Raw genomic sequence first — 16585 nt, forward strand, 5'->3', positions numbered from 1 at the left:
AAATCTGTGAACACAAGCATAGAGTTTAGTTTTGGAAATTCATCCTTACATGGTGATTTCTAGCATTAAAGGCTGGGGGGGAAATACGGTTCAAAAAGGATGGGTAATATCTTCTGAAATCCCAGTCAGATCCAGATTTTCCTGATTAGTAGCAAAATACTTTTATACAAAATGAGCATATTTTCTCAACTTGTCTGACTTATACAGATTTAGATTTCACTTTTACTTAAACCAAATTCTGAGCTATTTTGAGCTATCTTGGTTGAGAATTTTGAGACTCAGAACTTAAAAGACTACACATTGCCCTGTTTCTAGGCAAGTGCTGCTATGCACCACATTATTTGGACTAAAATTGCATCTGATTTAAATAGACAAATTGTACATTATATTCTGTGCAGAAATATTGCATTTTAAAGGGGAGTACACCCCATGATTAGGCAAAACAAAGCTCTGAAGTACAGTCTCAGAATTGTAGCTGTATGGCTTAATTTTCTTCAGCATGATTATTAATTTTAGCATGCAAAGTGGAAGTAAATGATTTTCTCTTATATGTTACCCCTAATAGAAAGTATTTGTGTTCTTTCTGCAGCGTGACAGAATAACCAGTTTTAGGAAATCGGGCGTCAAAAAGGAGAAACTTCTCATTCAGCACCCCATTGACTCCCAGGCTTCTATAAATGAATTGCCAGTGGCTCAGCCACTATTTGATGAACGTTCAATGAATTTATCAGAAAAAGAAGTTATGGATTTGTTTGAAAAAATGATGGTAAGCTTTTTGCTTGACAAGCATGTGTTTGTATTGTGAACAATACATAAAATTAGACTTCTGTGTTATCAGTTGTCGTAACTCTGTTATTGAGCTTCTGAGCAAAACGGTTAATCCTTGCTCCAAGACCAATGCAGACACTAATTAAATAGTGAATGAGAAGGAGATAGATTAGTGTGTGAATATTCCAACATACATTTTAATTTGATTGTCTTGGATAGAGGACTGGAAGGCACGTTTCAGTTGCCATGGGGATGTTACCCCAAAAATTTGGGGTTTTTTTTTTTTTTTTGAGATAAATCAGTGGCCAGGAGTTGTAGTGTGGTGGAGATGCCTGAACAGTATATGCAGATTATGGTTCAGAAAGCTATTGTCATCATAGAGAGGCAATTCTCAGTGTCTTTCTCAAGATCATTGCTTGCTTCCTTACCTGGAATGTTATCATGGAAAGATGTTTGTATCTGGCTTCATTTACATGAAACATTCTAAAATAGTTAAAATAAGCTGTGTTTTAATGTGAATGTGCTGATGCACACTGATGAAACCATGGGACCTTCTCTGCTCCTGATATTTTGTTGCCAGGGAGGAAACAAACCAGAATTAAGGTTGTTACTGCATTTGAACCTGGGCTTGTGGTTTCTTTTTTCTCCACACAAGTGGTAAGTCAATTTTTAAAAAATTGCTTATTACTTGTGGTCTTTTTGAGAAACTAAACATAAGTTTGGGTTTCTACATAACAAACCAGACTCTAACCTGTTTCCTCATAGGTGCACCAAGAGAGGAGTGAAATGGCCAAAATTCCAGCTGTGTGCACCAGGGCACTGCATGCTCACATTAAAACATAGTTTATTTTGTTTTACTAAGATGTGAGTGAAGAGTTATACCCCAAATTATTACTTGGGCAGTTAACTGCACTACTGGACTTGTTGCATTCTGTTGCTTAGCATTGAGCATGTGTGTATATGAGCATGCTGGAAATTGTGCATTAATGTTGTTCATATAAACAGATAGCTTAGGCTGATGATGTGAAATAGCCTGTCTAGAGTAAACCAGTCATCCCTCCTTTCTCTTTAAACACAGAGCAATTCTTAGCATCTGTACTCATGAAGATTAACTGAAACTATGAAATATTAATCCAATCCTGGCAATGTTATGATTATTTACTTACAGGAAGACATGAACTTGAATGAAGAACGAAAAGCTCCTTTACGGAATAAGGACTTGACCACAAAACGTGAGATGGTTGTCCAGTACATTTCTGCAACTGCCAAATCTGTAAGTAGGAAGTCTCCCACCCTCAAAGATAGGTCAGACTAATACTCTTAACATCATCTGCAGTTTCAACTCAAATCTTCAGATTTCTGCTTCAGTTTATCCTTCCTAGAGTGCTTACAAAGCTTTCTTCATAAAATCCTTTAAAATGCCTTCAACGATGGATAAAAGCCTTAATTAGAATGTATTACATATTTCACAACTGCTTGGTAATCTAAAACATGATGCTGTCTTTACTGTAAACCATTAAGTATCCTAAATCCACTGCTCCAGAATAATCATTAGGACTTTTCTCAGTATCTCTTACACAGTAAATGCCACAAATGTGGGAGATGCTGATAGTAATTTGAAAACAAGGTGTAAAAGTATCCTAGTTTCAAACCATGTTCTTTGGTACTGGCTGACTGTCCTAGTTTCTGTAGTTTCTGGCTTTCAAATTGATTCATTCAAAGGGCAGTCCCATATACAGCCTATTAGGACAGCTTCACTAAATTATTTGATGTAGCAAGGAACTACTGTGGGAAATGACTTTTGCTTGCATTTTTATTGTTGTTGTTACTATTAATTAATTAAATTTATATACCACCCTTTATCCAAGAATCACAGAGCAGTTTACAGTATAAAAGCACAAACATAATAACATAACAAACAACACAATAACTACCTCCCTGCACTCATATACATACATAAAGGGTTCTTTGAAACCTAACCAGTGATTCTAATTGTAGAAGTAGTGGGAAATAATAAACACCTGATGACAACGACGACGATAATAATAAAACATCACTTTAGTGACCTAGATTGAGGTTGTTGAATTCTAGTTTGCAGCTTTCCTTCCCGTGAAATAACCCGTTGCTTTTCATGGGACAATATGTACAGTTTGTTAGGTAATCTGCTCCTCTAGGCTTTGAAATGGGCACAGTGTCACATTCCAAGTCTGAAAGTGGGACAGTTTAAGTGTCTTCATAAGAATACCATATTTGTATGTTCAGTGAATGTTGACTTTCAATGAGCATACAAAGAACTCTTAATTTTTTTTAAGGTGAAGTATTATGATGCTGAAGTTCTCCGTTAATGGACAAGTGAGGAAGCATTTCCCCCCACTAGGTATATTTCCCCGCTGTTCGTTGTCTACCTCAGAGTTGGCGGAGCTACAGTGGACCAGATTGTTTTCACACACCCACACCCATGGACCAAATATGACAGGCAGTTGAGGTCACACACCTGTTAATCACAATGACATTATCTAACCTAACTTTTTTTGCCCACACATTTTGTTGAGAAATCATGCAAAGTATCAGAGTTCTCTGTGGCAATCAGCTGAATGCTGTGCAAGACCCCACTGTAGAATGTTCTGCAAGGGAGTTTTCAGGACCCAACAAGCAGGAGATTGTTGGGTCATGTGAAGTCCTTTGTACAGATATTTGCAGGTGCCCTGAACAGCTTGTTGATTGGGCCTGCAAATCACTTTGGCTGATCCAGGTTTTTACCTGCTGAACACCTGATGTTGTTCATTTATCATTTTCACAGTATCCATTTAAAACATTTTTGAACATACATGCGACAAACACCTTTATCCTTAAATGTTACTTAGAAGTGAGTGAACAGAGATTGCTTTTGAGTAAAACTATTTAGGATTTTAGGTTTAATCCAATGTTAAAGAGATTTCATGCGTGTCTTCATGCATGTCTCTTGATCATTTCCTCGCTTTCTTTTAATGAAAACATTCACAATACATAGCAGTTGCCGAGAACCACCTGAAGTTAACGTCTAATCCATTTGTTCCTTCAGCTCTTGTGGCACTCCTTTACAAGCTGCTGAATGTCAACTTAAGTCACACATTGTAGCACTATCCAGACATACTAGCTGCATGCTTTCTAATTTGCCTGGGTATCCAAGGGCAGAAATATGTTTCCAAGTGATAAGTGAAATTTGCCACTAGCCTTATTTCAGTAGAATTACATGATGTGCACGGTTTTACTTTGAAATTCCAATGAATCTTTTCCCAGTTTTGTATTCAAGTTATTGTTTATAGTAAAGTGCTTTGGGAAACCCAAGCTTGCATATTCAGTACTATTTTTCAAATACCTAAAGGCAGAAATATAATCATTCTACATAACTAAATCAGAGTGCAAAATGCAGATAACAGTGCATGAATAATCATGTATTAAAATGAAGTAGTAAATGAGATTATATTTGTGTTTGCCCAATTTGTGTATAAATGTGGAGCAGAATGGAGAGAATTCCAAAGTTGAGGCAGTGTAACAGCACACACAATCAAACTTAAACTACACATGACTAAATTTATTTGAAATAACTTGTTTTATTTGTTGATCTCAGCTGTTATGAGTGAAAATACACATTGCAGCCACTTTGTTAATTGGACACACGGGCCTCATACACATGTCTTTAAAAATCAGAGTTGAAGGCATTACATCTTACTCTATGTAATTCAGTCGTGCAATTCACAGCTTCATTAAAACAAAAATGTAGGATAATAGACTGAAAATATTTTGCTTGAACTTCATCAGGATTTAAAAGTATTATTGATAAGAATAATGTGAAGGGTTTAAAGCTATTTTTTAGGATGTATTTGTATGGGGAAAGATCATCATCTTTAAATAATGATTAGAACTGTGTTCCTAACCTTGCATTAATATACTACTTTGTTGTAATATTTCATATAACCATTCAAGTTTATTTTTACATAGCAGTAAAATCCTAATTGGGGCATTATTTGCTTTGTGTTGACCAACATGAGAGTAAGGACTATGGGAATGGGACTTCACTAGGATCTAGAACTCTGAAAGGTTGGGGTTCCTGATCCGGAATAAACCTTTACATGTACAACTATATAATGCCCAATTTTTAGAGACACTTATACAGTGCATGAGAAGTGAGCTATACAGTGTAGCCTTACTTCTTGCTCTCACTGGTGAACATTGGAACGAATGATGTTGAGCAAGCTTAAGTGTGTATAAGCCAGTGAGGTATAATGGGTACACCAGGACTAGGGGGGCTTGATGAAAATCCTTCTTTGTTCACTTAAGTGGCGTTAAAGTCTAACCAAATTGTTTTTTTCAGGATAAATTTAGTGAATCCAATTTATTTTACTTGTACCTGCTCTTTACCCTAAGGTCCCAGGGTAAAGGTAAAGGTAAAGGGACCCCTGACCATTAGGTCCAGTCACGGACGACTCTGGGGTTGCGGCGCTCATCTTGCTTTATTGGCCAAGGGAGCCGGCGTACAGCTTCCGGGTCATGTGGCCAGAATGACTAAGCCGCTTCTGGCGAACCAGAGCAGCGCACGGAAACGCCGTTTACCTTCCCGCCGGAGCGGTACCTATTTATCTACTTGCACTTTGATGTGCTTTCAAACTGCTAGGTGGGCAGGAGCAGGGACCAAGCAATGGGAGCTTACCCTGTCACGGGGATTCGAACCGCTGACCTTCTGATCGGCAAGCCCTAGGCTCAGTGGTTTAACCCACAGCGCCACCCGCGTCCCTTATTGGTAGCCACCTGCAAATCACTGCTTTTGTCTCCACCCCCATATGCTCCAAAGCTTCTCTTACAATAGTCAGTTTGGGGTGGATGGCAGCTCAGTCATAGAGTCCAAATTCTGTGACCTCGTCATCTCCTTGGGAGCGAAGAAAAGATCCAAAGCAGCCATTATTACTAAGGATTGTAGGAGGAATTGGTGGCAGTGGTGTGCTGGGCTAGGGGTAAGGACCCCTTACCTGCTCCACTGTGAATAATTGATCATCTACTGCTACTGTCTTCCGTGCTACAGTTTATTTCGCCTGTTCAACTGCAAATTTAATGGGTACCCGTGCTCTATGTTTGAGTGTAATTTAGTTGCTGAGTAACCAGTAACCTTACTACAAATGGATACTATTGCACTGACAATACAGTGGTACCTCGTGTTACGTACTTAATCTGTTGTGGAGGGCCGTTTGTAACCGGAAACTGCTCATAACATGATCAGCATAACATGATCAGCAACCGGAAACTTCTGATCAGCAAGCCCTAGGCTCTGAGTAGGTCACAACAATTTAAGATACAACATTAAAACATTCTAAAACAAATTACAAGAATAGAGTGGGTCCTAAAAATATACATCTTGGATGTCAAAGGCCAGATTAGGATAAACATGTGGTAATTATGCATGGTTATGTATCTCAGGATCGTAAAGTTAATGTTGAACAATGAATAATAAAGGTATACTTTTTCCAGAGGTTGTAGCATGGCTTTTTGTCCTGTATTAGTAAAGCAGCTTGGTGTGCCAACTTTAAGATTTATATATTTTTAATGTCCTGCCAGTTATGTCAAAACTTAGCATATGCTTCACATGGTTGAAATGTAAGTCTAATAAGTAACATTCTAATATGCAGCAGCTCTTCAGATGAGAGAAAAGAAAGCTGGAAGAAATCTGTACATTATCTGACTGGGGGGTGGGCAGGGGAGTGGGCAGAGGATGAATAACTACAACTGTTTCTTCAAGTACAATAACTTTAATGTCAACTTTGCTTTAGAAGGGAGAAAGCACACACCATTTTTTAGCAGTACACAAGAATAGTTAGTATACCAAACACATTTTTCAGAACTTGGTGCTAAACCAAACTCTGCCAGCCAACTCTAGGCCAAGAAAAGTGTAGCTAGAGGGGGCAATGTTTATAGCAAAATCTCAGCTGCAAAGTTGTCCACAAACTGCATCTTACTGAGCAGAGTACTGTTTGAAAAACAAATGAATACGTGTCAGTGAGGTGCAGTAACTTGCCATTATTTTCCACTGTGACCTTGATCTTAAGGAATTCAAAAACATTTCTTTGATAGCCGGGACAGGTGTTGGTACCAGGAGTCCTTGGGCAGCTGTTGATACCCCATTTCTTACACTTGCCCCCTCTCTATCCATGCTGGGTGATTGGATCTGTGAACCACTCACCATTTTAATTATTTACAATTATGTTTTCATACTTGGTGTTGTGGAAATTAAAATAGCCACCCCCGCCCCACCCCGTGTTGCTACATACTTAAAAAACTTGGGGTGGAAGTGCAATTTGCATATACTAATTTATATGCCTTTGGGAAACAAATGTGGCTAGCAAGGGGTCTCACCAGAACTTAGCTTTGCATTGCACCCAAATGACATATATGCAGAGTTGAAACAAAACATCTCAAAACATGAGGGGAAGGTGCAAGAGATATGTAGCCCACTCTCAAAGACCTGTCATCCCACTGCCCATCAACCTCTACAATCCCAGTTGGGTAACCCAGCTGTCTGGCACAGATTACTGTTAACTGTGACCCTTAAACTTGGAGCCAGCCTTATATGAAGCATGTTGTCATTCTTCTCTTACTGATAACACTTATCTGACTTTGACAGTTTGCATGATTTTATTTTTAAAAGTATGCTGATCAATTTGTTATCTCCCTTACCTGTCTCTGTTATGTGCCAATTCAGTACAGTGGTACCTCGGGTTACAAACGCTTCGGGTTGCAAACACTTCGGTTTACAAACTCCACTAACCCGGAAGTAGTACCTCGGGTTGAGAACTTTGGCCCAGGATAAGAACGGAAACCGTGTGCCGGTGGTGCGGCGGCAGTGGGAGGCCCCATTAGTGAAAGTGCCGCCTCAGGTTAAGGATGGTTCTGGGTTAAGAACAGACCTCCAGAATGAATTAAGTTCATAACCCGAGGTACCACTGTACTCCAATTCATACATTTCAAAATACCCAAATAGAGCAGTCCTATTGCTACAATTATATGCAGAAAATATTATTTGAATTATGGGTGTGTGGGTGAGTGTCCATGCTGGTATCTGATTCCCAAAATTACTGGCCTGCTAGCACAATTTGGGATACAGGAAGTGGAGAAATTATAATTTATTTTTTCAGATAAATTTTACCCACTGTGCACCATAAGGTTTCTAGGTGTGTTTTCAGAATATAACTCAATATTTAAATCAGTTAAAATCCTAGAGTGGGTGCTTGAGAACTGGGCATTGCTTTAGACATACTGATTTTGACACTGTTTCTATTACCTGACTATGGCTCATTCTTAGGAAATGAAAGGCATTAAAACATAGGGTGAGGTGGGAATCTGGTTTATTTCAAGGGTTCAAGATAAAACTGGTGCCTTCTGCAAATCAAAAATATTACTTTACCCAGAAATGCTCTCTATGTAGTAATGTGACTTTGTGCTTTTCTGATGAGGCAGCAGGCAGGTCTACCACGAAGTTCTCAGTGCTGGTGCAATAGCAGTTGTCTGCATTGACTGTTGGAATGCCTAAGTACATAGCAAAATACTGTTCTATTATTATCCAGCAGTTGTGGCCAGCTGTGTTGCACTTTTATTTAATTTATTTACGGTATTTATATACGGCTTTTCAGGTGGTCTTCACAAAACAGTTTACATAAGATTACAACAATTAGACCACTTCCTAAATTTTTTTTGCAGTGAGACAACTTACTTGTTTAGAAAAGCTGTTACTGACACACCCACACACCCACACCCACTTCGGGCAAGGTCATCCTGCAGACACACTTGTGGCAATTGGGGGTGGGACCACTTACAGGAGCTACTATGTTTCTATAATTGTTGTAGAACATACATCTGCATGTGCCATAAGAGCTGTATATAACTGCCTGCTAGATAATTATTAATTGACTATCTAGTGCTAGTTTGTCCCAATTCAGGGTTGCATATTTTTCTTCAATTAATCCCATGTCCTTGGACATCAGTGCAAAGGAGAGATGTAGGGCAATAACTTGTCCCCTGTCACAAACCCTGATAGTTCTAAAAACAAATTCCCAGTTTGAGATGAGAAATACATAAGATTTCATGTTGGAAAAAACATTACTCCAGTGCGTTACATTTAAGCACTTAAACATTCAGATGGGTTTCTTTAATTCAAGTGAAGTACCATCCAAATTAAAATGCTGGTATTACAGGCATCTCCTCAATACAGTATTTTTGTGGAAAATAATGAAAGTACTGCTGGAAATTAAGTTATTTGCTGCAGTATGCCACTTTTATAAAACGATACTCAAAAGAGTGTGCTTAATTTTGATGGCAGGTATTAAATGTGTGCCTAATAAATAAGCATTTCCAGTTCTTGTGTATGCATGAACTAATAAATAACATATCCCTAGCCAAATAAGCCCATTTCTTCATATTAAAACGTTCTGGAAGTATACAATTATAATTCAGTTTGTATTTTGTTTTTCAGCTTGTTGAAATGACTCTGTGAATATATTCTATGTTTTAACATTAAATATCATTAACAGTTACTAACTACTAAGCTCTTGGCTACTTGTGTGAAATGCTTCAGCTTACTAATTCTGCTTTTTTTATTTATCTCTTATTACTGCTCTCCGTTGATCACTGCATGCAGATTATCGGAAATAAAGTTCCGGTGAGTACCACTGTAGTCTGTCACCACTTGCAGATCCACAATACAACACTTGGAAAAATGTGCATATTGTTTGCAATTATTGTACTTGTATTGGCCTCTTGAATGTCTCTTTGATATGTATAATGCATTTCTGGCATGCAAATTTAGAACAATAAACTTACATTAAAATGCAACTTTTTATTCCAGATTTCCTAAACAGATCTGCTTTTTTAAAGTTCAGATGCAGCCTTAAGTAGCAAAATTAAAACTTCATTGTGGCAAGTGCAATAGTTTGAAAATGGTAATTTCTATTGTCAGACAGTAATGAATTACTTCTCATTGTGATATTTGGATTGGGGGGTGATGTGGGCCTGAATATAGTATTCAGCATTTGCTGGGCTTGGTTACCATCTCCACCCCCTAGTATCCAGTGAAAATGGTTTTCTTGCTTCTTACTGCAGAGGGTGGGGGGGAAGTGCACACCTTTTGCATTTTTCTTACATATATATCCTAACTGTCTTACATCATGAAAGCCAAGAACCGTGTGGTTCCAGATCAGAAGCCCTGGAGTGCAGCCTCTTCCTGCTGAAAGCAGAGATTTCCATCCATGCTGATCCAATCTGTACTGATTGCAAACCCTGCTGGTATTGCCTACAGGGATCTTCCTTTGCAGCCTGACTTGAGTTCAATCCAAGTTGCAAAGGAACATTTTTCTTTGCATCAACAGTCTGAACTCAAGCTGAGTGGCAAAGAAAGGAAGGAAAAGAATTGAAAGCACACTTAAGAGTTTTTGTTTCTGAAGTTGGCTTACCTATCAAAGTGTCCTGCAGGGGGTTGGGTAGTTCAGAATCTGGCCTGCTGACCGGATCCTGTTCTTTCCCCCAACCAGGATAATATATATCACATTGCTGTTTAACAGGTTTTTAAGGCAATTATTCCATGACATTATCACAGCTGCCTTGGGGAAAGGAAAAAGAGAGCAAAGGAGCAAAGGAGGCAGCTAGTCAACATCAGTGCCTACTTCATCTGGACTGTCCCTTCCACCACCAGACCCCTGACCAACTGTTCATATTATAACATTCATATATTTTAGTGTTAAAATAGTAATCTGCTTTCCATGTCTTGGCAGAAAGGTGGTATATATACTTAAGAAATAAATAAACATTAGGACTTAAATGTAAAAATACTTATTGTTTAAATCTTAGTAGTAATGTCTGTTAAAGCTAGTTGTCTATAGAGCTTGCTGCTTATTGCCATTTCTTTCCTTGATATACATCCTTGGTCTAGGGTGGATTTTGGTGAAAAGTGAACACAAACAGCCCAATGCAGAAGACTACTGGTAGTGGAGGTAGCCATTTGAAACTAGAGCCCCATACCAGCAGAACTGCTGTAATCCTTCACTGGGAGCAGATTTGACAGTTCCTTATATATTCAGACATAGTGCAAAATTGAGTTATAATTTCAGTGAGAGATTTAACACAATAAAACATGAAAGTAGAACAATGAATTTCCTCAGAATGTGTTTCCAGAACACACTTCAGAAATGAAGCTGGTTTAAATGCAAACCAGGCACAAAGTGCTGCAGTTGAAACATTTTTCTTTGCTTTTGTGCAATTTGTTGCCTCTCAAAGTAAACGAAGCCTGCTTTTTTAAAAAAAGAGAGCAGGAAATAAAGGTTTGAAGCAGTGTTCAGTTCTTGTGTGCTGAAAACAGGCTGAGATTTTTCTTTAGCTTCATATAGAATAGAATTGTTTTGGTTCTTAGGAACTTAAACTAGTCAAAAATGTTAGTGTTTCAGCTATTGCAATGTTAACACATACGCTCCTGTAGGCAGTAAAGTGACATACTGTAGATGAAGATTGAAGTATGTTTTAATAATTTGTATTGCAGGCTATACATTTTCATTGTAACAAAGATACATCAGTGGAACTGTCTTGAAAAATTTCAAAGCGGTTGCTTTGTTCCTCTGTTTGTATTATACTAGTCTTCAAAAATGAATAACTTAAATACTGAGCCATAATATACTCAAATTATTTCACATTAATATAAATATTCTTCTTGCTCTATAAAAAGAGTTTCTGTCCATTTTATAGTTCATTACAGATAAGCAACTAAAAGAATTGACTGTTGAATCACCTTTCATGTTCTCCATCACAGAATATTGTGTTAAAGGAAACAGAACCAAGCTTTAGCACTTTAAATTAGCATGTCTATAGCAAAAGAAGATGAACAGAGTAATGCTGATAGGTTGCTGCAAGCAAAAAGAAATTGAGAGACAATAATCCTGTTAAGAATTAACCACTATGAACTGTGGTTAGGAATATTCAGGTGAAAGGCTTTGAAAATGGAGTTTGAAAGCCATCTCTCAAAAATAGCAGTTTTAAGAGAATTCAGATAGAAGATACTGTAGAATAGAGCTTTCCAAACTGTGCGCAGGACATGTTAGTGTGTTGGCTGCAGTGTGTAGGTGTGTTGTGTGAACATTTCCCGCACTCCTCCCAGGGCTGGAAAGGTGTTAGTCTAGCCTCTGGTTGGCTAGTAAAACTGAATTACTGTGTCAAGAAATCATGGATGTCTAAAAAGTGTGTCACCAACATGAAACGTTTGGAAAGCTCTGCCATAGAATTATCACTGCATACTTTAGCTAGTGCCGTAGCTGTAGTTATTGGGAGGGTGGTATTTGCTTATGGAGGATCCTTTCCTGATGCCCTGTTTCATACAAACATGCATGCATGACTTCGGATAGTGGGTTTTCAGAAACTGCCATGTTACATCATCTTAGTTAATTTACATATTTCAAAATATTGGTTAAATTTAATCTGAGGGTAGGTGGAAGAGTGGAATTCTAGTTCTGAAATGAAATCCTCTTCCAGTTTTTGATTTTGCCAAAAGGTTTAGATTTGAAATACTTGAGAGTGCTTAAATCCCAAATAAATCCAAGAAATCACCAGATACATAAAATAATTATTTACTTCCATGAATTATTTTATGTATTTGGTGATTTCTTAAATAAACTGTTTCCAGAGTTTATTTAATCATTTTAAAGGGCACATTTCATAAAACTGTAGCATAGATTTTTCTGGTACTAAAAGCTTTATATAAAAATTGTCATGGTTGCCACTGTTGGGTAGTATCTGGCATTACTCCCTAAATACGTTTGAGTAAGAGTAATGTGGACGGACAGGTGGCATGGTTACTTGTAACAACTTACTTGTAACAACAGTACCTATGTAGATATTCTTCTAGACCTACAGGATGTGATGATGCCAGCTCTTATAAGGAAGTTTTCATATTATTGTGTATTTGAATTATGGATTGATTTTGTAGTTGTAAATTGCTCAGAACCCATTTTGTTATATATGTGATATGTAAATTAATAAATATTAAGGTACGCAATCAGTGTTAGGCTCAAAATGGACCTATTTCAGACTTACAGTGGTTTGAATTGGGCTTCAGCCATTGCTTAATTAGCTAAATCTGGCTATTTTGTAAGTTTGACAATGTTGATGGCATTGCTGGGAGCTGTATAAATGAAAAATACCTTGATCAAGCATGTCAAACTGCTTAAAGAGACAGAAGAAGGATTAGTGTGCTTGGTGTGGTCCCTGATATAATTAACTACCAAATACATAGAAATCCTGTTAGAGATGCTGTGGGTGAAAAGAAGTGTGAAAAATATCTGACCTGTCTTCATTAAATTCAGGCAGAGACCATATAGAGCTAAGGAGCTTTAGGAACTGCCTATTAATAATAACCAGTCTTCTGAGATAAGCCAAGTTCCTGTGACTTACCAAAACCACAGTGATAATTCATTCCCTTTTGATAAAGAGATGTTTGCTCATTCTTCAAGATTTTGAGCATCATAGCCTTAAAGACTGATTAGCTGATACTCCAGTGCCAGAATACTGCTTGAATTACGTATTTTAGCTGATACTTTTCAGCAGTAGTACCACCTAGATAGATGGAATCTGTCAAGAGCTCTATATTATAGTTTTATTGTACAGAGAAAATGAGGCATGCACTCTAGCTGTATTTGAAACCAGATAAAAGAACTTTGAATCAGAGGGCAATAATTAAATTGTGCAGAAACATTTTTCTTAAATCACTAATTTTACTATCGCAAATCTGAGTCCCTCCCATTTGTTCATCTTTCATTGTCCTTTATTTGGGAAGAATAATAAAGAGAAAAATTAAGTCCCAAATGAGTCCATCATATTGATGCATTGCACAATTAACACAGATAAGGTAAGAGAATCATAGCTACAAATAGGGAGTGTTTAAAGAATGGTGACTTCATAGGAGTGATTCCTGATTTGCACCAGGATTGCTGCTGTAACTTGAAAAAAGATGCTGCCACGTTGGATTCTTTCACTACATGATGCCAGTATGCCTTTGATTTGTCACCACAAATTCTAGGTCAGGAGAATTGCCTTGGCAGAGTAAGGACAAACAGGAATTCCTTGATGTAGCCCACACTCTTTGGGGGCATTTTAAATCTCCATTATCCAGGAAGAATGGTCCATCCCTAAAATCTTGTTGATTAATGAAAAGGAAAAGTGGTGGTGGTGGTGGTGGTGGGGAACCATACCATTTTCACCATCTTGGAATTACAGAGTAAATTGCCAGAAAAATGCAGTTGAATGATAAGACTTAAAATTTTTTATAGTGATTTAATGTTTCTGGGCCAGAACCCACTACACATGTGTATGTGTAAATTTGGAGTTTAATTGTAATGGACTGTAAAAGTACAGTCTGTGATAAATGAATTAGAATTTAAAAGTAAACAAAGTTACCCTGCAGAACAGCATTGATTGGTGAGTCATCTTCACATAAGAATAAACTTAGCATTGCTGAATAATTTAATACCTTTAGGTGGAATAGGAAGACTCTGAAGGCAGGAAATGAGAACCTGTGGTCATTCTAGATGTTGTTACTCTCTGATTCCCAGCAGCCCCAATCATCATTGCTAATGGTCAGGAATGATGGGAGTCCTAGTCCCACAGGTTCCCCAACACAACCTTAAGGATTGTTAAATGTAGCTGATGGATGAAGCCCTCTTCAAATCTGGAGAAAACAATAGTTTTAGGAAAGCTGAAGCTGGTATGGTACAGTTATTATGCATAGCACACGTATTCTCTTTCTTTATTTTTTCCTATCAGCTCTTCTCCAATAGATTTTCCAGGTTTTTGAATGTATTCAGAATGTATAAAATCTGTTTGCCCATACTACAGTAGGGCAAAATAAATGGCAATGTTAGCATAATAGTAAACTTAATAAGTTTTCAGCTTTTTAATGATAGAAATTTAGGTGGGTGGGTGTAGGAGTGGACATTTAGTGAACAGGCCTCCCATCTGGACATAATTTTAGCACAAGGGTGGCTAATCTGTGACCTGCATTTGGCCCACCAAGCCATAGGAAAGGACACAACAGGCCCTGCAGCTGTATTTCCCAATCTGATAAGGAGATAAAGCTTTCTACCTACTCTTTTAGGGAGCCTCCCTAAAGAGCAGACAGAATGGTCTTTCCTCCTCTGAACTTTGAACTAGGCAATTCTATGCTAAGACTGGAAACAAAGTTTTCTGTTTTTGTTTTTTTAAGACTAAAATGTATCATTTCTACCCCTGAGCTAACAGCATGGGGTGGGAAGAAATGCTGCCTTTTATTTTTCATGGAACATAAGTGTAAAGCCATCTCAGTGGCTGCAGTGGAGAGGTCTGGAAATGCTGATAGTATGTGTGTGTGCATGTATGTGAGAGATCTGTGTTCCTGTATGTGCAGTTTGCATGCAAATGCATACCTAGGCATCCTTGTGCTCTCAGCAAGAGCCGTATCGGCACCCCCCTGCCCGCCTCTTATGCCCTTAGCTAGGAGATGTATCCAAATCACCACTGTCCCTTGTGCCCTTAGCACTCTTCAGCTCTCTGTCTTTCTTCCCTCTGTGCCCTGCTGGGCACTCTGCTCACGTTTCTAATAATGCTGCTGGCCGACTGGGGAGGGGGCCCTGCAGGGCTGTTGTAATGACCCGCACCAGTGGCTGAATTTTACTGCCAAGACACCCAGAGGAGCCTGCATACTTTGCCCAGCTGTCCAGAGCAGCAGAGGAATGGCCCGGGGAGCAAGCTCATTCCCATCTGAGGCAAAGTGGAGAGGTTTGATTTTTGTACCTCTCTGGACTGCATCTTTGACAGGCCAGCCTAAGTATGCCCCTGTGTACAAGCAAATATTGGTCACACACACCACAAGGCATCAGTGTTGTCCTTGTACCAAAAAAGGTTAGCCATCTCAATTTTAAAAGTTATTGTGTAATGTACTGATAATCTTCTGGAGAGTTCCTCTTCTAACCAGTACCCCTATCCTTGAGTGTCTTGTGGGCAAATGCAGATATTATAAGTAGGTATAAATTATTGTTTTTCTACCTGATGCTATCAAGTGATATTGGTCTAATGAGCTTAGAGATCTGTACTGATCTCAACTGTTGAATCTCTAGCCTCATTAACCTTTCAAGACTGACTGTTCATTAGTAGCTTGACCAAGCAACCAGGCACTTAAGGATTGAAATTTTACTGCCTTTGTATCTAAAATCAAGCCATACAGTGAGGGGGAAAAGTATTTGATCCCCTGCTAAATTTGCCCATTTGCCCTCTGACGAAGAAATGACCAGTCCATAATTTTAATGGTAGGTTTATTACAGCTGTGAGAGAGAGGATAACAACAGGACCCGAAACCCAGAGGACAAGGGGTTAAATACTCACTCCCACCTCCAGCACCATTTTGCCAGGACTGGTCCATGAGATTTTGTTTCCAGAGGCAAAGATGAACATGAAATATAGGGAGCTAGTTTATACCAACGTGATTGGTCAATCTAACTAAGTTTTATCTACACCAACTGGCAGCTGCTCTCCAGAGTTTTGAGGTAGGGGTGTTTCCCAGCCTTACCTGAAGATGCTGAGGATTGAACTTGTGACCTTTTGCAAGCAAAGCAGGTTTCCCAACACTGAATATCACCCCCAGTACACCACACTACATTCCACATACAGAAGTTGGCAACTGAAACTTACTGTACTTCTGCATTAATCACACAGCTGGAGACAGCATTCAAACCTAGCAGGCATTTGGTGTGGCCATAGCTTCCTCATCCCTCTTCTACAGAAATCT

The 16585-nt window shown here is 38.5% G+C and overlaps 1 protein-coding gene across 9 annotated transcripts in view; it reads left to right on the forward strand.

Annotated features, from left to right (window-relative positions):
- DIAPH2 (diaphanous related formin 2) overlaps positions 1-16585 on the forward strand; it is a 334636-nt gene that overhangs the window by 21163 nt on the left and 296888 nt on the right. For 6 of the 9 annotated variants that reach the window (XM_083595832.1, XM_083595833.1, XM_083595826.1 and 3 more), the window contains 3 exons: positions 590-766; positions 1937-2041; positions 9431-9451. In XM_083595832.1, coding sequence (XP_083451958.1) covers positions 590-766; positions 1937-2041; positions 9431-9451 — 303 coding nt within the window. The remainder of the gene's footprint in view (positions 1-589; positions 767-1936; positions 2042-9430; positions 9452-16585) is intronic. The other 3 variants (XM_083595834.1, XM_083595828.1, XM_083595829.1) reach the window with 1 other exon arrangement.

This window comes from Podarcis filfolensis, assembly GCF_964270895.1.
Source record: "Podarcis filfolensis genome assembly, chromosome: Z".
NCBI lineage: Eukaryota > Metazoa > Chordata > Lepidosauria > Squamata > Lacertidae > Podarcis > Podarcis filfolensis.